Source organism: Pagrus major, chromosome 21 (assembly GCF_040436345.1).
Source record: "Pagrus major chromosome 21, Pma_NU_1.0".
Lineage (NCBI taxonomy): Eukaryota > Metazoa > Chordata > Actinopteri > Spariformes > Sparidae > Pagrus > Pagrus major.
In genome coordinates, this window is record NC_133235.1 from 23,646,976 (window position 1) to 23,662,907 (window position 15,932).

At 39.4% G+C, this 15,932-nt stretch overlaps 1 protein-coding gene across 1 annotated transcript in view; it reads left to right on the plus strand.

The window, feature by feature from the left end:
* tnr (tenascin R (restrictin, janusin)) overlaps positions 1-15,932 on the plus strand; it is a 71,618-nt gene that overhangs the window by 24,314 nt on the left and 31,372 nt on the right. Inside the window, exons 14-20 of the mRNA XM_073491676.1 lie at positions 1,286-1,388; positions 2,208-2,297; positions 5,290-5,423; positions 5,582-5,711; positions 9,404-9,670; positions 12,943-13,062; positions 13,454-13,597. Coding sequence (XP_073347777.1) covers positions 1,286-1,388; positions 2,208-2,297; positions 5,290-5,423; positions 5,582-5,711; positions 9,404-9,670; positions 12,943-13,062; positions 13,454-13,597 — 988 coding nt within the window. The remainder of the gene's footprint in view (positions 1-1,285; positions 1,389-2,207; positions 2,298-5,289; positions 5,424-5,581; positions 5,712-9,403; positions 9,671-12,942; positions 13,063-13,453; positions 13,598-15,932) is intronic.

A 15,932-nucleotide genomic window follows, 5' to 3' on the forward strand; every position in this document is an offset into this window, starting at 1 on the left:
TTAACACAATCAGTTACAAAAGAAGCTGTCACCACTTTATTCTCTATTATATCTCATTAACATCTTATAGTCATTAGCTGATTGCTGATTGATGGGGATCCTTTAGATAAACAAATAAACAAATTAATAACTATTGTTAATTATAAAATCAATGTATGGATCTGGGTTGATGGATCATTACACCCCTAACGATTAGCATATACAATATTATGCAATGCAATAGATTACACCCCCTAAAGAATGTGAACTAGCTAAAATCAGCTCCACATTAGCAAACTACAACATGAAAATGCTGCTTACGTGTCAATGAACCAGTAATGATTAGATAAAATACTCTGGATTTTGATTTGATTTTGATTCTTCATGTACATTTAGCTGGATGAAAATCTGTACTTTTACTTATATGTACATTTTTATCAGAGAACTTTTATTTGTTATATAGAATTTATGTAATCTGATATACAGATGGTACTTTTACTCAAACAGAGTTTCTGAATACTGCTTCCACCACTGGACGCTATTCATGCTCAACCTCCCAGTATCAGATTCTCCTCTTTTATACCTTAACATTTGTCCTTGTCTTTTATCTTTTATATATTTATTATTTAAATGAGTGGTCTAACATGAAATACTTAATAGCTTCTAAAGGATCCACAGGACAACCTTAGCTGACCCTTACATCACAGAGTCGGTGTTAATTATGTCCTCTTTGTAAAAATAAAAACTAATTTGTCCTTAATCCCCTGATTTTATCCAACCTCCCTTGACCCTACCAGCATACTCACCAAAAGCAGGTTTTTATTCCTCACCTTTTTCTGAACTGTTGTCTTGTTGTATTGAGCACTTCATCATCACACACAGGTGCATCTGCATCTTGTGAGCTTGGTAAATGCCAATAATGGGAAAGTGGTCGCTGAATGTTTTACTCTAAATAAAAATGTAATAAATCATGTTTCTTCACTCAGTAGTCACAGTGATATTCCCAGTGCTCACTAACTACACAACCAGACTTCTGAAGCCAGTCTGTCTTAATGCCTCATAGCACTACAAATTTATTCATCCTCATGATTCTGCAGAGTGTTGACAGAGAGCCAAATATCACACTGGGCTAATGCAAAATAAACCATTTATTATTCAGGGAACCATCGGCAATGCAGGGTAACATTCAAAGCCGTTTTGGCTGTTGGTGATAGCCCCATATTTCCTTAGTTTTTTTCTGAGAAATACTTTTCAAAGTCTCCATCTGTTTATTGTTATAATGTTTCAATATGTATGTTTAATGTAGGTGGAGGGCTACCAGGTGGTGTACAGCACATTAGCTGGAGACCAGTATGATAAGGTCATTGTACCACGCAATGAGGGAGCCACCACAAAAACGACTCTCACAGGTAAGTAAGCGATGTGTTGTTTTCTTTCACTTGATTTGTTTATTTGTTGTGTTGGCAATTTTTATTGAATAGCTATCATCAACATCTGTGGGGGTGTTTTGCTCAGTGTGATGTTTTTCCCCATGCCTTCATTATTATCAAGGCACATCTAATGTGTACTGAAGAAGCTGGCAAGTGCCTGTGTGTTTTACATGGCAGGATTATCTCCACAGCTAACACTCGGTTGACAGGGCTACTGATTGTATCTGTAGAAATGCTTGTTGTCCTGCGGGCATATTGAAAGGCTGTCAGAAAAGGAGGGGTCAGCCGGGATGTTTTTTCTGAAAGGCCATAGTGCTGAAAAGGGCACGGCCAGCATAAGAATAGAAGCAAAAGGTCCTTGTGTTATTCTGTTGGTCCGTTGCAATCGATGCAGCCTGCACTCTCATTCGTTCTCTGTCACTCTCATTTTCTCTCTCTTCCACTCTCTATCTCTACTAATAATCTCTGCCTCTCTCATTTTCATTGCTAATCTCCACATCTTTATTTCTGTAGCTTGAGGAACTCACTGTGGACGTACTGAATTGATTTGAAACTGATCAATTATGCAGTTGGCACAAAAAAAAAAAAAAAGGTTTCTTCCGGAATCTAACTGATGTACATGCGAATTTGCAGAGACCTCATCACCGATGTACAACTAATTATGCTGTTACAAAAAAACTCCATCTCGTTGACATGTGCTTGCAGAGGTAGAATGTGAAAAAAGTCTGGTAGATTTTTCTTCTTGCTTCATTGTGTACTGAATGAGTAATCGGTTCTCTGTTCCTCTCTGTGCCTCAGACCTGCTTCCAGGCACAGAGTACGGCATCGGCATTTCTGCCATGAAAGGCAGCAACCAGAGCACACCGGCAACAATGAACGCCAGGACAGGTGAGTGAATCACTGTCTTGACTCCACTGTCAAAAACTGGTGATCCAACTCATGCATGTAAGACACACAGAAGGATTATAGTAGGATTCTCAGCTTCACAACAGGCAGATTGACCCATCTGTCATTATGCATAGCTGCGTTTCCACCACAGGAACTTTCCCCAGTGACTAGAAAACTTTCAGGTAACCACGTTTCCACCACAGGGACTGGGTCTAAATTAAGTTACAAGGACATTATTTTACCCAACAAAATGTCCCTGCTTGAGGAAGGTTACTTTCGAAAAATGTACCTGAACTTTGGGTTGCAGCGCTGAACGTTTCTGTTCGGCCTCATACTGGCAACATTTTATTTCAGCCACAAACGTTTAGTTTTTTTTTCAATGTGAATGGTCAGAACATCAAATGGAGTAACTACTGGACTAATTTGCCTCATTCTTCTGGAAAATTATTGGGTGCATTCAAAACGCAGACAATGACAAGCTGAAGAAACCTTATAGTTTCTGGGACTAAAAGTTCCAGGTACTTATGTAATTCAGTTCATGCTGTTAAAGCCATTTAAATGAAATTAAGCAAATTAAATTTTGGCACGACTTTTGCTATTTTAGGGAGGCGTGTAGCTGTTTTGTATTACCTGCTTGGGTGAAAGTTCCCACTACGGCATTTTAAATCTGTATTAATGCATACCATTTTGCTAATGGCCCACTCTTTACCTGTAATTGATCTGCTATTTGAATTTTTATTGTGTTTTGAGTTGTTTGGCTGAAAAGAAAAAAGAAAAAAAGACCCCATTTACCCTTCTGTATGAAATTTTAGTTCATGGAGGGCTTCGCTAATCTTTTCAACACACTGACTGTCAAGCACATCTTTTCTCCAGTTGCAATTATTTTAATGGCTGAAGGTATTTTGCAAAATTATGCCTCCATTTTCGTTAAGAACAAGCTCTTTCTACCCCACTATTTTGTGCACTCTCTTTGAACTTTGAAAATGCACTACAGCTATTACATCTTTCTCATATAGCTTTAAATAATATGACAACACCTCCTGTCTGCCTGGCACACAGCAGTGCTCATTTTGTGTGAATTGCTAAAGGCTGAAAGCGTTATTTCTATTGACAGTGGCTTTAGTTCTTTCTGTCTTGAAAAACACATTTTTGGCAAGGAGCTCCAAAAACATCGAAGGTTCAGGCAAATAGTCCAGTCAAAGATCAGATGAGAATTAAACATTGATGATTCAGTGGGAAAGTTGGGTCGTTGCTGCAGGAAACAAAAGGACAACCATAAGAACAGTGAGAACAAAAATCTTTGTCTTGTTCCTGCAGTTGAATGTTTGAGCTTCACTGTGTAGAATGATGTATAAGTCTGATACTAGAAGAATGTTTTTACATTCATTGGTGGAAGTGGAAGTTGTTTCTGTGTTTATTTAAAATCTGATTAAAAGGGGCGGGCCTACGATCATGATTTGTGATATCACACACAGTCTGGAAGCCGATCCAGTACACAGACACTGAGAATGGACTTTACAGTGTAATGGGAGACATCTTGTGTCCAGCAGTTAAACGTGTGAGAGGAAAAATATTTGCATATTTATATATTCTGGAATTCATAATGAGGGAGAAGGAGCAGGACGTTAATGTGGTAATTATGCTTTTTCTATGCAAAAACCATGTCAGACACATATTAGAGAATTTTAATGTATGACTAATACATGTGTGGGTGGGATCTTAAAATGCAGGATGTGAGATGTGTATGTTAATTTAAATGTCCTTAGAAATGAACTTCCTTGAAGCTGACTGTAAAATTGTAATCAGTAACCATCCTGCTTTTGATGTCAGTGCTGCAGCAAACAAGAGGATATACTGTAGATAAGAATAAGTTACTTCAGTGTTATAATGTTCCACAATATTGACACAGATCTCTGAAATTTCACAAAAATAAAATGTGACTCAGTGCATGTGTCCATCAACTCAAATAATGTGGGAAAAAAGACACACACAACAACTTCCTCCTGTCTGGACTTGAACAAAAGAAGCTTTTTTATAGTTACTTTTTGTGCATTCTGGTCGAGAGGAGGCATGCAGTGGTGAATGGCTGCATGTCACGAACTTTGTCAACATCAAGAGAAGAAGAAGAAGAAGAGTGGTATTGTGAGCTGTATTAGAAAGACATGATTCATCTGCTTTTACTTTAATCTTCTTTTTCAATATGCCACATTTGCAATCTCAGCTAAGGGTTTAAAACTCATTTACGATATTATATTTTATGTTTTTTTGTTATAACTGTATTTCTGTGGTGCAGAATACAGAAATATGAAACATGGGGCGTTTTGTAGAATGTAGACCCCATGTAAAGAGGTTCATTTCCAAGCAGTGGCCCTTTACTGCATGTTGTCAGCTCTCTCTCAGCATTTCATGTCGCTCTTCGCCTGTCCTCTCAAATAAAGCTATAAAAAGGCAAACAAAAGAAACCACATAGCCATAAAACAGAAATATCCTACGACATAATATGAGATTTTAACTTTAGCAGTAAACTGGGAATTTTCTTATTAATTGTGCACTCTCCACATACCTTTTTTGGGATAGCTCAACCAAAGGACGGGTGAAATAAATAATAAAGTAAAGGCATAATTTGAAGTTTGAAATTAATTTCCCAAATTCTTCTTTTCTCCAAATGTCTGGTGATTTTTTTTTTTTATTTGATGTTGGATGGAAAATACTTAATCGTGATTAGATATAGAATAAATTACTTTCACACACTTACATATGTCTTGAGTGACAAAAAAATAACTATAAATATCAAAAGGTAATGTCCCGTGCACATAACTCCTTGACATACAGTATGTCATGGATGAGTAGGAACACCCCTAAAATGTCAAACAATATCTTAAATTGACATCAGTAACTTTCCCTGTTGCACTCAGTAACATTCTCAGAGTTAACAGAGTTAATATGCTCAACATTTCATAGCTTTACTGAAATCTTGCTTCCCCTCTATCAGGCCTGGATGTGCCCTTGGATCTAACTGTAACGGCTTCTACAGACAACACCATCACTCTGGTGTGGGGCGTCGTCCAGGGTCCCATCGACCATTACAGGGTCACCTACACGTCCTCTTCTGGCATCACTACCGAGGTAAAGAACTGCACAGATGACAGATACATCACAGCACATAAACTGACATGGATGTGTATACTGCACACAGGTGGACCAACAAGGCTATGAGCTTTTATTACGAAGTAGTCCACAAGAAACCCATTGAACTTGTGCTTAGCTGCGTCTTCCTGTTCCAGCTGACAGTGCCTAAAGATGTTACCACCACTACACTGACGGACCTTGAACCCGGGACTGAGTACACCATCACTGTAGCAGCAAGAAGAGGAAGACAGCAGAGCACTGCAGCCACCATAGATGCCTTCACAGGTAGAGATGATTGTATTGTTTGCTGAAGCCTAACCATCCTCTTTGTCTTTTTCTATTCAACAGATGGATATAAACTTTTCTAGAGAATCAAAGTTGCTTTACAGAATCTGTTTAATACTCTCAATTATCAAACAGAACTAAGCTAAATTTACTCCCGAGTGTTTTCTCTGCTCAGATAAAGACATGAAAGATCAGCCTATTACTGCAGAAAGCTAGACAACGGTTTTAACAACAGTGGTGCGTAATGAAGTCGAATGCTGAATTTAATGAACTAAAGTGTAGGTGAGTCACGCTGAAAGAAAGTAGAGGACCCTAAAAGACTTTGAAGAAGCAATTAGTGAAGGTAAATTATTCAAGTCGGCTAATGAGCTTGTTACAAATGTTCCCTAATTGCATGACTGCTTTGCATCTAGATGTATTTGTGTTTCCATTTCTTCGAATTCCTTCTCTCTTCCTTTTGCTGTCACACAGCGCTGTGTGCTCGCTCTTTCTCTGAGAATTTCAATCACATCAAACTTTTTTTTCTCTCCAGACCTTTGTCAATCTTTCCAACTGTACATCGGATTGCCTGTCAATCTACGCCGCGCTGTTGGTTCTTTGTTTGTTTTTTTTACACAAAGCCTGATGTGATTTTAAGTTGTCACAAAGGATGGTGTCATAATGATGGGCATGCGCTTACCTGCTGTCAGATTTGTCATTCTTTTCTTCACCGCTGTCATCATCATCATCGTCATCATATCTTTTCTTCCTCTACATGACCGTCGCGGTGGTTGTCATCATCATAATCATCATCGCTATCACAGAGATCACCATCGCATTCATCATCTTTTGTCACATGTGGCTCCTTTAGTAACATCACTCTAACCATCTGGAGGAGAGACGGGAGAATGATAAAATGACACATCATGAGGAATCAGAGGAAAAAATTATTAATTACCTGTCATCTTCTCAGCCACCGTCTACTTGGCCATATTGGCAACATCTGTCTTCCTGCGCTCAGGTGAACTCGTCACAAGGAAAAAAAATTTTCGGTGAACACTTCAAAGTTTGATCTTGAACTATGATCAAATATAAATCCCAGACTGCCTTTGGAGCATCACTATCTGTCCTTCACTTGTATTTGTCACTGAATGTGAACTCTTCCTTTCCATGTACGTGCTTGTGATTATTTATTCATTTATTTATCATTGCAGTTGTGTTTTCACATTTCGTTACCAACAGAGGATTGCTCATTTACATACAAGTCTAATGGACTCATTTGTTTGTTTATTCATTTATTCACTTTTTCAAGGTTTTTAAAGATACTGTAATGCTAACAGCAGCAAAAATTAGAAAACCCTTCCATTGGGGGAAATGTGCAGCTTATTATTTTGATTATCCATGTCCTTGTGAAGACTTTAGAGCTTCTTTGTCACAACATTACAGATTGATTACACTTTTACACACCAAGATAACCTGACGTCCCTAAGTTGGGGCTCTAAAAATGTTGGACCCTACATTTCCCATAATGCAACCAGAATTTTTAATTCAACCCCTCATGCCTAGTGAATATCCTTTTAAGCTATGTGCTCCCAGTTTATAATGCAGTTTACTGTTCTAAATTGGAGTAACCTCGACAACATCATTAGGGCTTTTTAGAACATAAGACAATATACAGATTTTTTAACAGGATGAGTTGCACTTCTCATGACGGGTAGACTGACCTTTATTTGTAAAAGTTCACCAACATCTTCTGTGTGATTAAATCCAAAAATATCATTAGAACCTACAGAGGTTATCATCACACATCACCTGCATTTTCCTGCCTATCTAATCATCATCAACTCTATAAACGCCCACGAGCATGGCCATCGCATTACCGTGACATTTTCTCCTTCTTCATGGTTAAAGTCATAATTTAAACAAAACCATAGTCTTTTCTCTTTAAAGGAGCAATTTGTAAGATATGGCCAGAATTTCCGTTCAAAACATTTTAAAAAATGAACCAGCAGCATGCTAACCAGCCAGCCCCAGCCTGTCTTTTAAAGCCACTTTGTACTGCAAGAGGTGATAGTCCGTTAGCCACTGTAGTTCCAGCTGGGAGATGTAAAAATGGTGAGTTTGCTACTTAGTCTAATAAGTAAACAAAATAAATCCACAAAATGTCAAGGAAGAAGCTATTTTCACACCTATTTTACTACTTTAAAGAAAAATACAACCGTACACCATTTGAATTCAAGTTTCTTGCTTTTACCGAACTAAGACAAGCTTAACTTACCTCGTTAACTAATCATCAAACACACTTCATTCAAACTGCTAGGTTTTTCTTTCCACATTCACCTCTGCACTGGTCGAAATAAATCTTAAGTAAGATGTGAAAATATTCCGGCTCTATACACCGTTTCCACCCATGGCTGTTGCCCTTCTTTCTCTCTCTCTCCCCTCTTCCCACTTCATGCCTCTCCTTTCCCTGCCTGCTGTGTCTTCTCATCCATGCAGTCATAGTGCTGGTCAGAACCGCTGTTAATAGCCTCCTTACTATATCCCCTGTATCTTCAAACTGACATCAGTCACTCTCGGAGGCTGTGTTCAGTCCCAATCTAGAGTCCAGCCATGTTCGCTTGGAAGCGGCTGAGGTCAGTAAAACTGCGCCCTGAGGTTGCAGCGCAGACAATTTCCAGTTAGCTAATAGGGCCATTGGTTCCAAGGCTAACTGAGCTAATTTGCTATCGGCAGCTAATTACTGCAGCCAAAGATAGCCACAGCAAAGAGAATAATGCACAGTGGTAAGCGGTTATACTGCCCACTATGGTTTTGAATTCTGGCCATTTTCTACAAATTACACCTTTCAAGTTACTCTCTGGAGTTTGGACCTCCATTGGTGCTATAGAGCTGTGTGTATTTGAGCGTGCCCTTGTGTTATCACATCTTCTACCAGCCTCCACACATACACATGCACACCACGAGCGTGGGGAGACAACGTTTCGCTGACTGTACAGGAAAGTAACGAATGGTGAAGGAAATGTGCCATAAAATAATAAGTAAGTAAAAGATATGAAGAACATGAAAACAGGTCAGTGTAAACAAAGCAGGTTTGCAATGATGATTGATTACAAAGAAAACTCCACAGGATGTCTTTAATCTGGATACATTTAAAAGGACAAGTCCTTGTCACTGCATCCTCGCTGCTATATATATATATATATATGTCCACTCATGCCTAATTACAAATCATCTTGCATTTGTTGCTGTGTCAGCTGCGGCACTGGTTCTTATTCATTACATCATCTCCGGTCCACATCATGCATTTTGACAACAGCATCTGCTATCATCATCTTTTCTTAATTTTCTTTTTGTGAACAGTCCCATCACATCTTCATCTTCGTGGCGGATAATTTCATTAGTTACTCCTTTTTTTTTATAACCAATTAAATCATTACTTCCACATGATTGTGGTCTGCTCCGACTCTCACCTTCCCTATCAAGATTACACCCAAGACTAATTTTCTCAACTGCATTATAAATGAACTGTTACACCATTCAGGACTGCTTCCATCCATCACTGAATTGCTTGCCTGTCATCTCCATAACAATGGCAGCTGTTTTTTTTTCTTTCATTTTCTTCTTTTTTCCATCACAATTTCCTGCTTGTGGTCGCCTTTTTACCTGTCCTTGAAAACTCTCCGGTGACCTTTAAACCCCCGTCCCTCCAGGAATCAGGCCCGTAACCCACCTCTACTTGTCAGAGGTGACGTCAGACTCGGTGTTGGTGGCCTGGAGCGCTCCAGCACCGCCAGCTGACCTCTTCATCCTGAGCTACAGCTCTGCAGACGGGACCGACACCTCTAAGGTGACGCTAGACGGCGTCAAGACAAGGTCACTGGTACAGGGACTGCTGCCGTCCACTCCGTACACCATCAGTCTAATCACAATACAGGGGGATGTTACCTCTGAGCCCATTACAGCATCACTCACTACAGGTGAGCTGCCCGAGGATACATAAACATGAGCAGCTTAGTAAATGGCTTTGTGTGGGAGCTGTCTTTGTAGTAATGCATCCCTTTTTTAAAATTATTTCATTGTTTTCATGTCTGGGCAGAATGCGTGGATTTTTACTGCACCTATGAACATGAAAATGAGATCAAGTTTAAGCTGCAACTATGTCTTTTTACATTATCAACTGAACTGAACTGAACTGAATATTAATTCAATTATAAAATTCTAATATAAAAATATAAGAAATATAAACTTAAATGTAAGAATTATGTTTCTTTGTCACTTATGATAGTAAATGAGTCGTTCGAAGATGCAGGGTTTTGGGGAATGATGATGTTGTGATGGTAATTTATACACTTTAGACACTTTATAGACGAGACGATTAATAGTGAAAACAATCGGCAGACTAATTGATTATGAAAATAATCATTAGTTGCAGCTCTTGTCAATGTCTATCACAATTTCCTAAAGCTGAAGGTGATGTCTTTAAATTGCTTGTTTTGTCACACCAACTCTGTTTACCATCACATAAGAAACACAGTGGATAAGCTTCCACTAGGTAATGTTTGGTTTTATTTTACTTGTAAAGAGAAGTCAATAATTAATCAATTAACAAAAGAATTGCCAGCAATGTTTTGGTCTATCAACCAACCAGTTAATTAGCGAATTGTTTCAGCTCTAATCTTGTTGATCACACTGATGAATGGATTGCACTGTTCGCTGTTTTGGGGTTTATTGAGACAGGTGGTACTGGAAGGTCCCTGGATCCCATTCAGGATTAAAGGGAATGAAAGAGGTTTAGAATCAGTGAAGAAAAGTTTGGAAATAACGTGTGAAGGAAGGAAAGGAAAAAGGAGAAAAATCTAAATGGAAATACAAGTGATTAAGTGATTTCAAATGAAATATGTATTTCCAGATATTCTGTTGTAGCATTTAATTTGCGGAGAACAACAGAATGATTTTTGTAATTAATGATCCGTCCTGGATTTTTTTCTCTTTTTTTTTGACTCCTGACTCCTTGTACTCTTCTGTAGTGTCAGATGGTTGAGGTTTTCTGCCACATAGATGAAATCTGAGTCAATTGCCAGTCCATACAATGATCCAGTGTTATTTCACATTTATTCTAAACTCACACGCCATCCTAACATTGGGAGATATTTAAGAAACTGCTGACAAATGGTTCTCTAGTACAGACAAGGACAGAGAGGAGAAAAGTGAGAGAGGGAGGGCAGATGCCCTCGAACTGTAACATTCAGTGTAAGAGAAGCAGTCGGCTCTATGCTTTGTACTGTTTCTGTTTTATCCTCTTGAATTAATTCTTTTCCTTTTAGGCCTCCTTTCTTTTATCTCTTCTCGCGTATTTACAGTTTCTCTGTCAGTTCTCTCTGTTCCTCTTGATTAAAATGTTTTTCTTTCAGCTGCGCCACTATGATCCTTCACACCTTTGTCTGTCTTTGTTAATATATTACACAGTATTACCCCGTAATTCCTCATTAACTGGCTTACTGTGAACGGGAGCTCTCAGACAAATTTCTTTTGATTACGAATGTGCTATTCACATCTAGGGAGAGAGGGAATGAGGAGAGGGTAAGTATAATAACCTGCCTGAGAAAGAGACAATGGGCAAGACAGAAAAAAGGAAATCTGTTTATTTTTTGCTAGAAATTAGGACAAAAGAGAAATCATCAAAAGGGAAAATATTCAAGGACTGAAGGCAAATGGAGAAAAGACAAAAGTCAGCGTTGAACAATAGAGATGTTAACTTTGAATCAGTGCCAGAGACACCTGCATGCTGTCATCTGATCACTATGCCAGTTCCATATAATACCCTGGCAGCTCCGAGCACTCCCTCTCTCTCATCTTTACATTCACCCACACACAGATAAGCAGATTTGGAGGGTGAAATTGGACAGGGATTCTGAGACAGATGTACAGTACTTCTTGCACCTGTCTTCAGACTGTGGTAATTTTCAGTGTCTTGCTTTGATCTCGCTTGTTTGATGAGACACTGCACTCTGGCTTTCCTTGTATAATTGGGTCTGCTTTTCAGCGTTACACATATTTGATTTGAAATCGTCTGCGCTCGTGTGCTTTGAGCACAGTTACAGTAGGTTGTTTGGGTTTATCAGACTGATACTGTCTCTGTCACCATGGTCGGTCCAAACGGTGCTTTAATGCAGCTCTATCTGAGGGCCACATTCATTCATTAGCTTACACAGTGCAAATTGAATTGTGATCTTCCAGGGGGATAAAGTCAATAGGAGTAGATAACTCTGACAGAACTATTCTGTAACTGTTCCCATTCAGACCTTTAGAAAGCTTCATGAGAAAATATAGATTTTTTTTAGCCTTTATTTTCATACACCACCTTTGCCAAAGCAAGCATAATTAGTAAGATATGCATACATGAATAATAACAATTTATATAAATGCTACAACTGTATATCATACACTACAAGTAGAATTTAAATGACTTCAAAGCCAGGAGTTATAGATTGCCCCCCTCTGCTTGTGAATAATAGCTATTATTCTTTTCAACGCAGGAAAGAGGGAGTGCAGTTTGTTTACGAGCGCTGCCAGTTTCTCCTCTTGTTCACACCAAGAGATGGAAGTGATCTCTTCATCACCTCCTCCTCCTCATGTTTTGTCTTTCCTTATCCCCCGTTTCTTTCTCTAGTAGCCGAGGACGTGTCATTAGTTTAATTGTGGGCTCACATTGTTTTCGCCGTAACCTTTTCCACGGCAGCTCGGTTGTCTCAGGGGACACACATAAAACAAATTGTCAGAAGGGAGGGGGGGGGGGGGGTAAATCTCCTCTGAGTAAGCCCTACTCAGTTTCAATGCTAATGCTGGCCATTGTTTTCTTTTAGCTGGATGGATTTCTCCTGGAATATCTCTTGATGGTGTTTATTTATTGTGCAAATTTGCATTAAAACATGCTCATGCTTCCAGAGACCAAGGACAGGTCTGTTTATGTAAATGCGATCAAGAGGTGAGGAGATTAAATATGGACAAAGCAAGGATCGCTGAAGTACTTTCAAGGGCACTGATTCTTTTAGATCTTTATGTAAATTCCTAAACTTGCTTCATGATACACCTCATAAATACACCTCAAAATGTACTTCTGTTGTACTTCATGAGAATCTCTGGAAACCGTGAAAGCAAGATCTTCCCCTTACCCACATTTGAAAATATCAGTCTCCCAGTCCATCTTTATCCCATGCTAACACGCTTTCACCCATCATCTACCTTCTAGGCATGGACCCACCGAAAGAAATGGCGGTGTCAGATGTGACCGAAGACGCAGTGACGATCTCTTGGATCAAACCACTGGCTCCATTTGAATACTACAAGCTGTCCTACCAGTCAGCCAGAGGTAGCCTTTAATTACTTACTTTTCTTCACATGCAGTAAAGTGTTTGATTGCATTATAACAAGAAGGTATTTATTATATTAGCAGACACGCCGACACACTGCATTTTTATGTTACAGTTAAATGAACATGGCATTTGGTGTTGCGGGTCTCTCTGATGTAAGATATTTTGTAGCAGCGAACCTTGTTACACACCCCGCTCCACCTAATTAATTGTAGCATTTTATCAGTGAATTTTAATTGAATTTTTAATTAAAATTCTGTCTTGATTAAACATTAACTCTGTGATGCAAAACACAGTTGGCAAAGCAGTATTCCCCGTACACAAAGAAATGTAAGATCAGAGTGACGGCAGCACTTCTGATGTCGGCCCCTCTCTGATGTCCTCCTGCAGGTCGCGTGGACAGCGTGGTGATTGACAGCGATGTGACCAACTACACCTTGTCCAGCTTGTTCCCTGCAACAGAATACGAGATCAGCCTCAACGCTGTCAGAGGGAGTCAGGAGAGCAAAGTGGTCAGCACCTCCGTCTTCACAGGTGGGAGTTGATCAGGGAACATTATTAGGAGCATGTACAATAGAAGAGAAGTGAGCTGCTATACAACCATACAAACCAGACCTGCGCTTGCCTGAGAATATGTGATACTGTCATACTGTAGATATGAAATGCAGGACGAACCTGGAAAATAATGCCCCCAACAAAGACAGGAGGTCCCCCAAGAATTATCAATTATCACTTTATCAGGGAATTTAAAAGCACCGCATCAATTGACATGACTGAACCGACCTCAACTGGGACATCATTTCTAGATTTTTGTCCGAACGGGTTCAGGTCGGGTAATCTATGCCCGAGAGTCAATTCAAGGATACATTTTTATGCCTCTGTGCCACCAACAGCAGTCGTTAGAGGCATCATATTTTTGGAGTCTGTTTGTCCCTCTATCCCATCCCATGAATGCAAGATCTCAGGAATGCCTTGAGTAATTTTTTTTAAAACTCGACACAAACATCCACTCGGACTTAATGATCAACTGATTAGATTTTGTTGGTGCTGCTGGATTGAACGTCTGTATGAAGCATTTGAGAATTTGTTGCTTCTTTGAAGCAACATCCATATTCGTAGCATCAATAGCTCATTCTGTAACAAAGCTCTTTGTCAGTCCTCTGTACTCTTCTGTAAAAATAGTCTCTGAGTGAAGACAGCATGTCTCTCACTGGAAATGATTTACTGTAATCACTAATGTCAAAACAGTGATGAAGTCCATGTACAAGTCTAGACAGACATTAATGTAAACTGCAGCTTGACTGGTTGGCAGAGGCATACAACATAATTCTAGTTCAATCAGGAGAGACTTAAAATGAATTCCATACAAAATACCTTATTTGTCCCCGGGGGGCAATTTAAGAATGAACAAGTATTTATTGACATGTGCACAATAAAGATGAGAAATGGGAATAGTCTTTGGCAATTAGACCTCAACGTGATGTCATAGTATTTTAAGGGGATAATAAAGCCGTCCGTGGACTAGGATCCCCCCGATGGAATCTCTACTCTGGTGGTGGAGGTGATTGGATGAAGAGATTGGCTGAGATCTGGTTGGATGAGAAGAGATACATTGTGAATGCATTGAAACGACAGCAGCAGAGATGAGAACAGATTTCAAGTTTGGCATCAACAATATGATGGCTTAAGAAGACTCTGGTATAATCTGGTTGGTTTAACTGAAAGAGTAAACAGCCGTAGTCAGCTGATTATGACTGAGGCGGGAGAAGAAGGAGAGAGAAAGAGAGGGAGAGCGAGACAAGTGCAAATGATGAGTAGCATAACATAGTCTTCCTGATTGAACTTAAGCTTCAGCTTAATTTTCTGAAACGTACAACAACCTGTGCCACTGTGTCCGTGCCATTCACACTTGTCGTCTGGCCATTTTTATGTTGTCGTTTCTCATAAATATACAAATTGCTTTACAAATTATAGATGCAGTCGACAGTTTTGAGGTCTGAACCAGGCTACTTTTGCACAGTGCAGAGACAGGAAAACCAAATCCTGCCTCAGATCTCCTCCTGGGCCCTTTGTGAGTCTCATGGACTGAAGCAGGATAAAGGGGAACATGCTTTGTTTAGAGAAAGCATCTCTGTTTTGTTGGTTTGGGAGGCTGCCTTCTGTTAAAATAATTCTGCGTTAATTTAGAACAGGAGGAAGGAGATCGGAGTCAGCTCAGAGTTCAAACAAGGTTTTAATCTTGTACAAGAGGAGCATTCACAGAGCAACACGCAGGTCAGTTACAAAGTGAAGACTCAATTTCTAAGGAGGAAATCTTGGTATTTATCTCTCTCTCTCTCTCTCTCTCTCTGGGTGTGTTTACACTCTAACAGCTACTAATTTATGTCCCCCTGCACTTAAAGAAATAATTCACAGAGAAGAGAGTGTTTACCTTCAGTGATTACTCAATATCTCACATGGTCATAAAACAACATGAAATAAGTCATAAAACAAGGTCACAGTTCACGTTGAACAGTTGCTTTGAATAGGGCTGTGTAAGGCTTCAATTCACATACCTCTACATGAAGTACAAAATTCTCATCACACCTTCCTCTACAGTTTTGTGGTTTAATCACTTGTTGTAACCATGGCCGCTGCAAGGCAAACATCATACTGTATGTGTAGTGGAAGCTGTACCCTCAGGGATAAAAATGGGGTAGACTAAATAATAGGGACACCTGTCAGTATAAGGCAACAGCACCACAAACTACAGCCTCCAAACGGACCATAAAGTTGAATCAACACCTCTCTAACACATTATGACCTTAACGAAGGGAGGATTTACTGTAGGAATGTTGCATTGTTGCTGTGCTGTTTCCTGACTCAATGG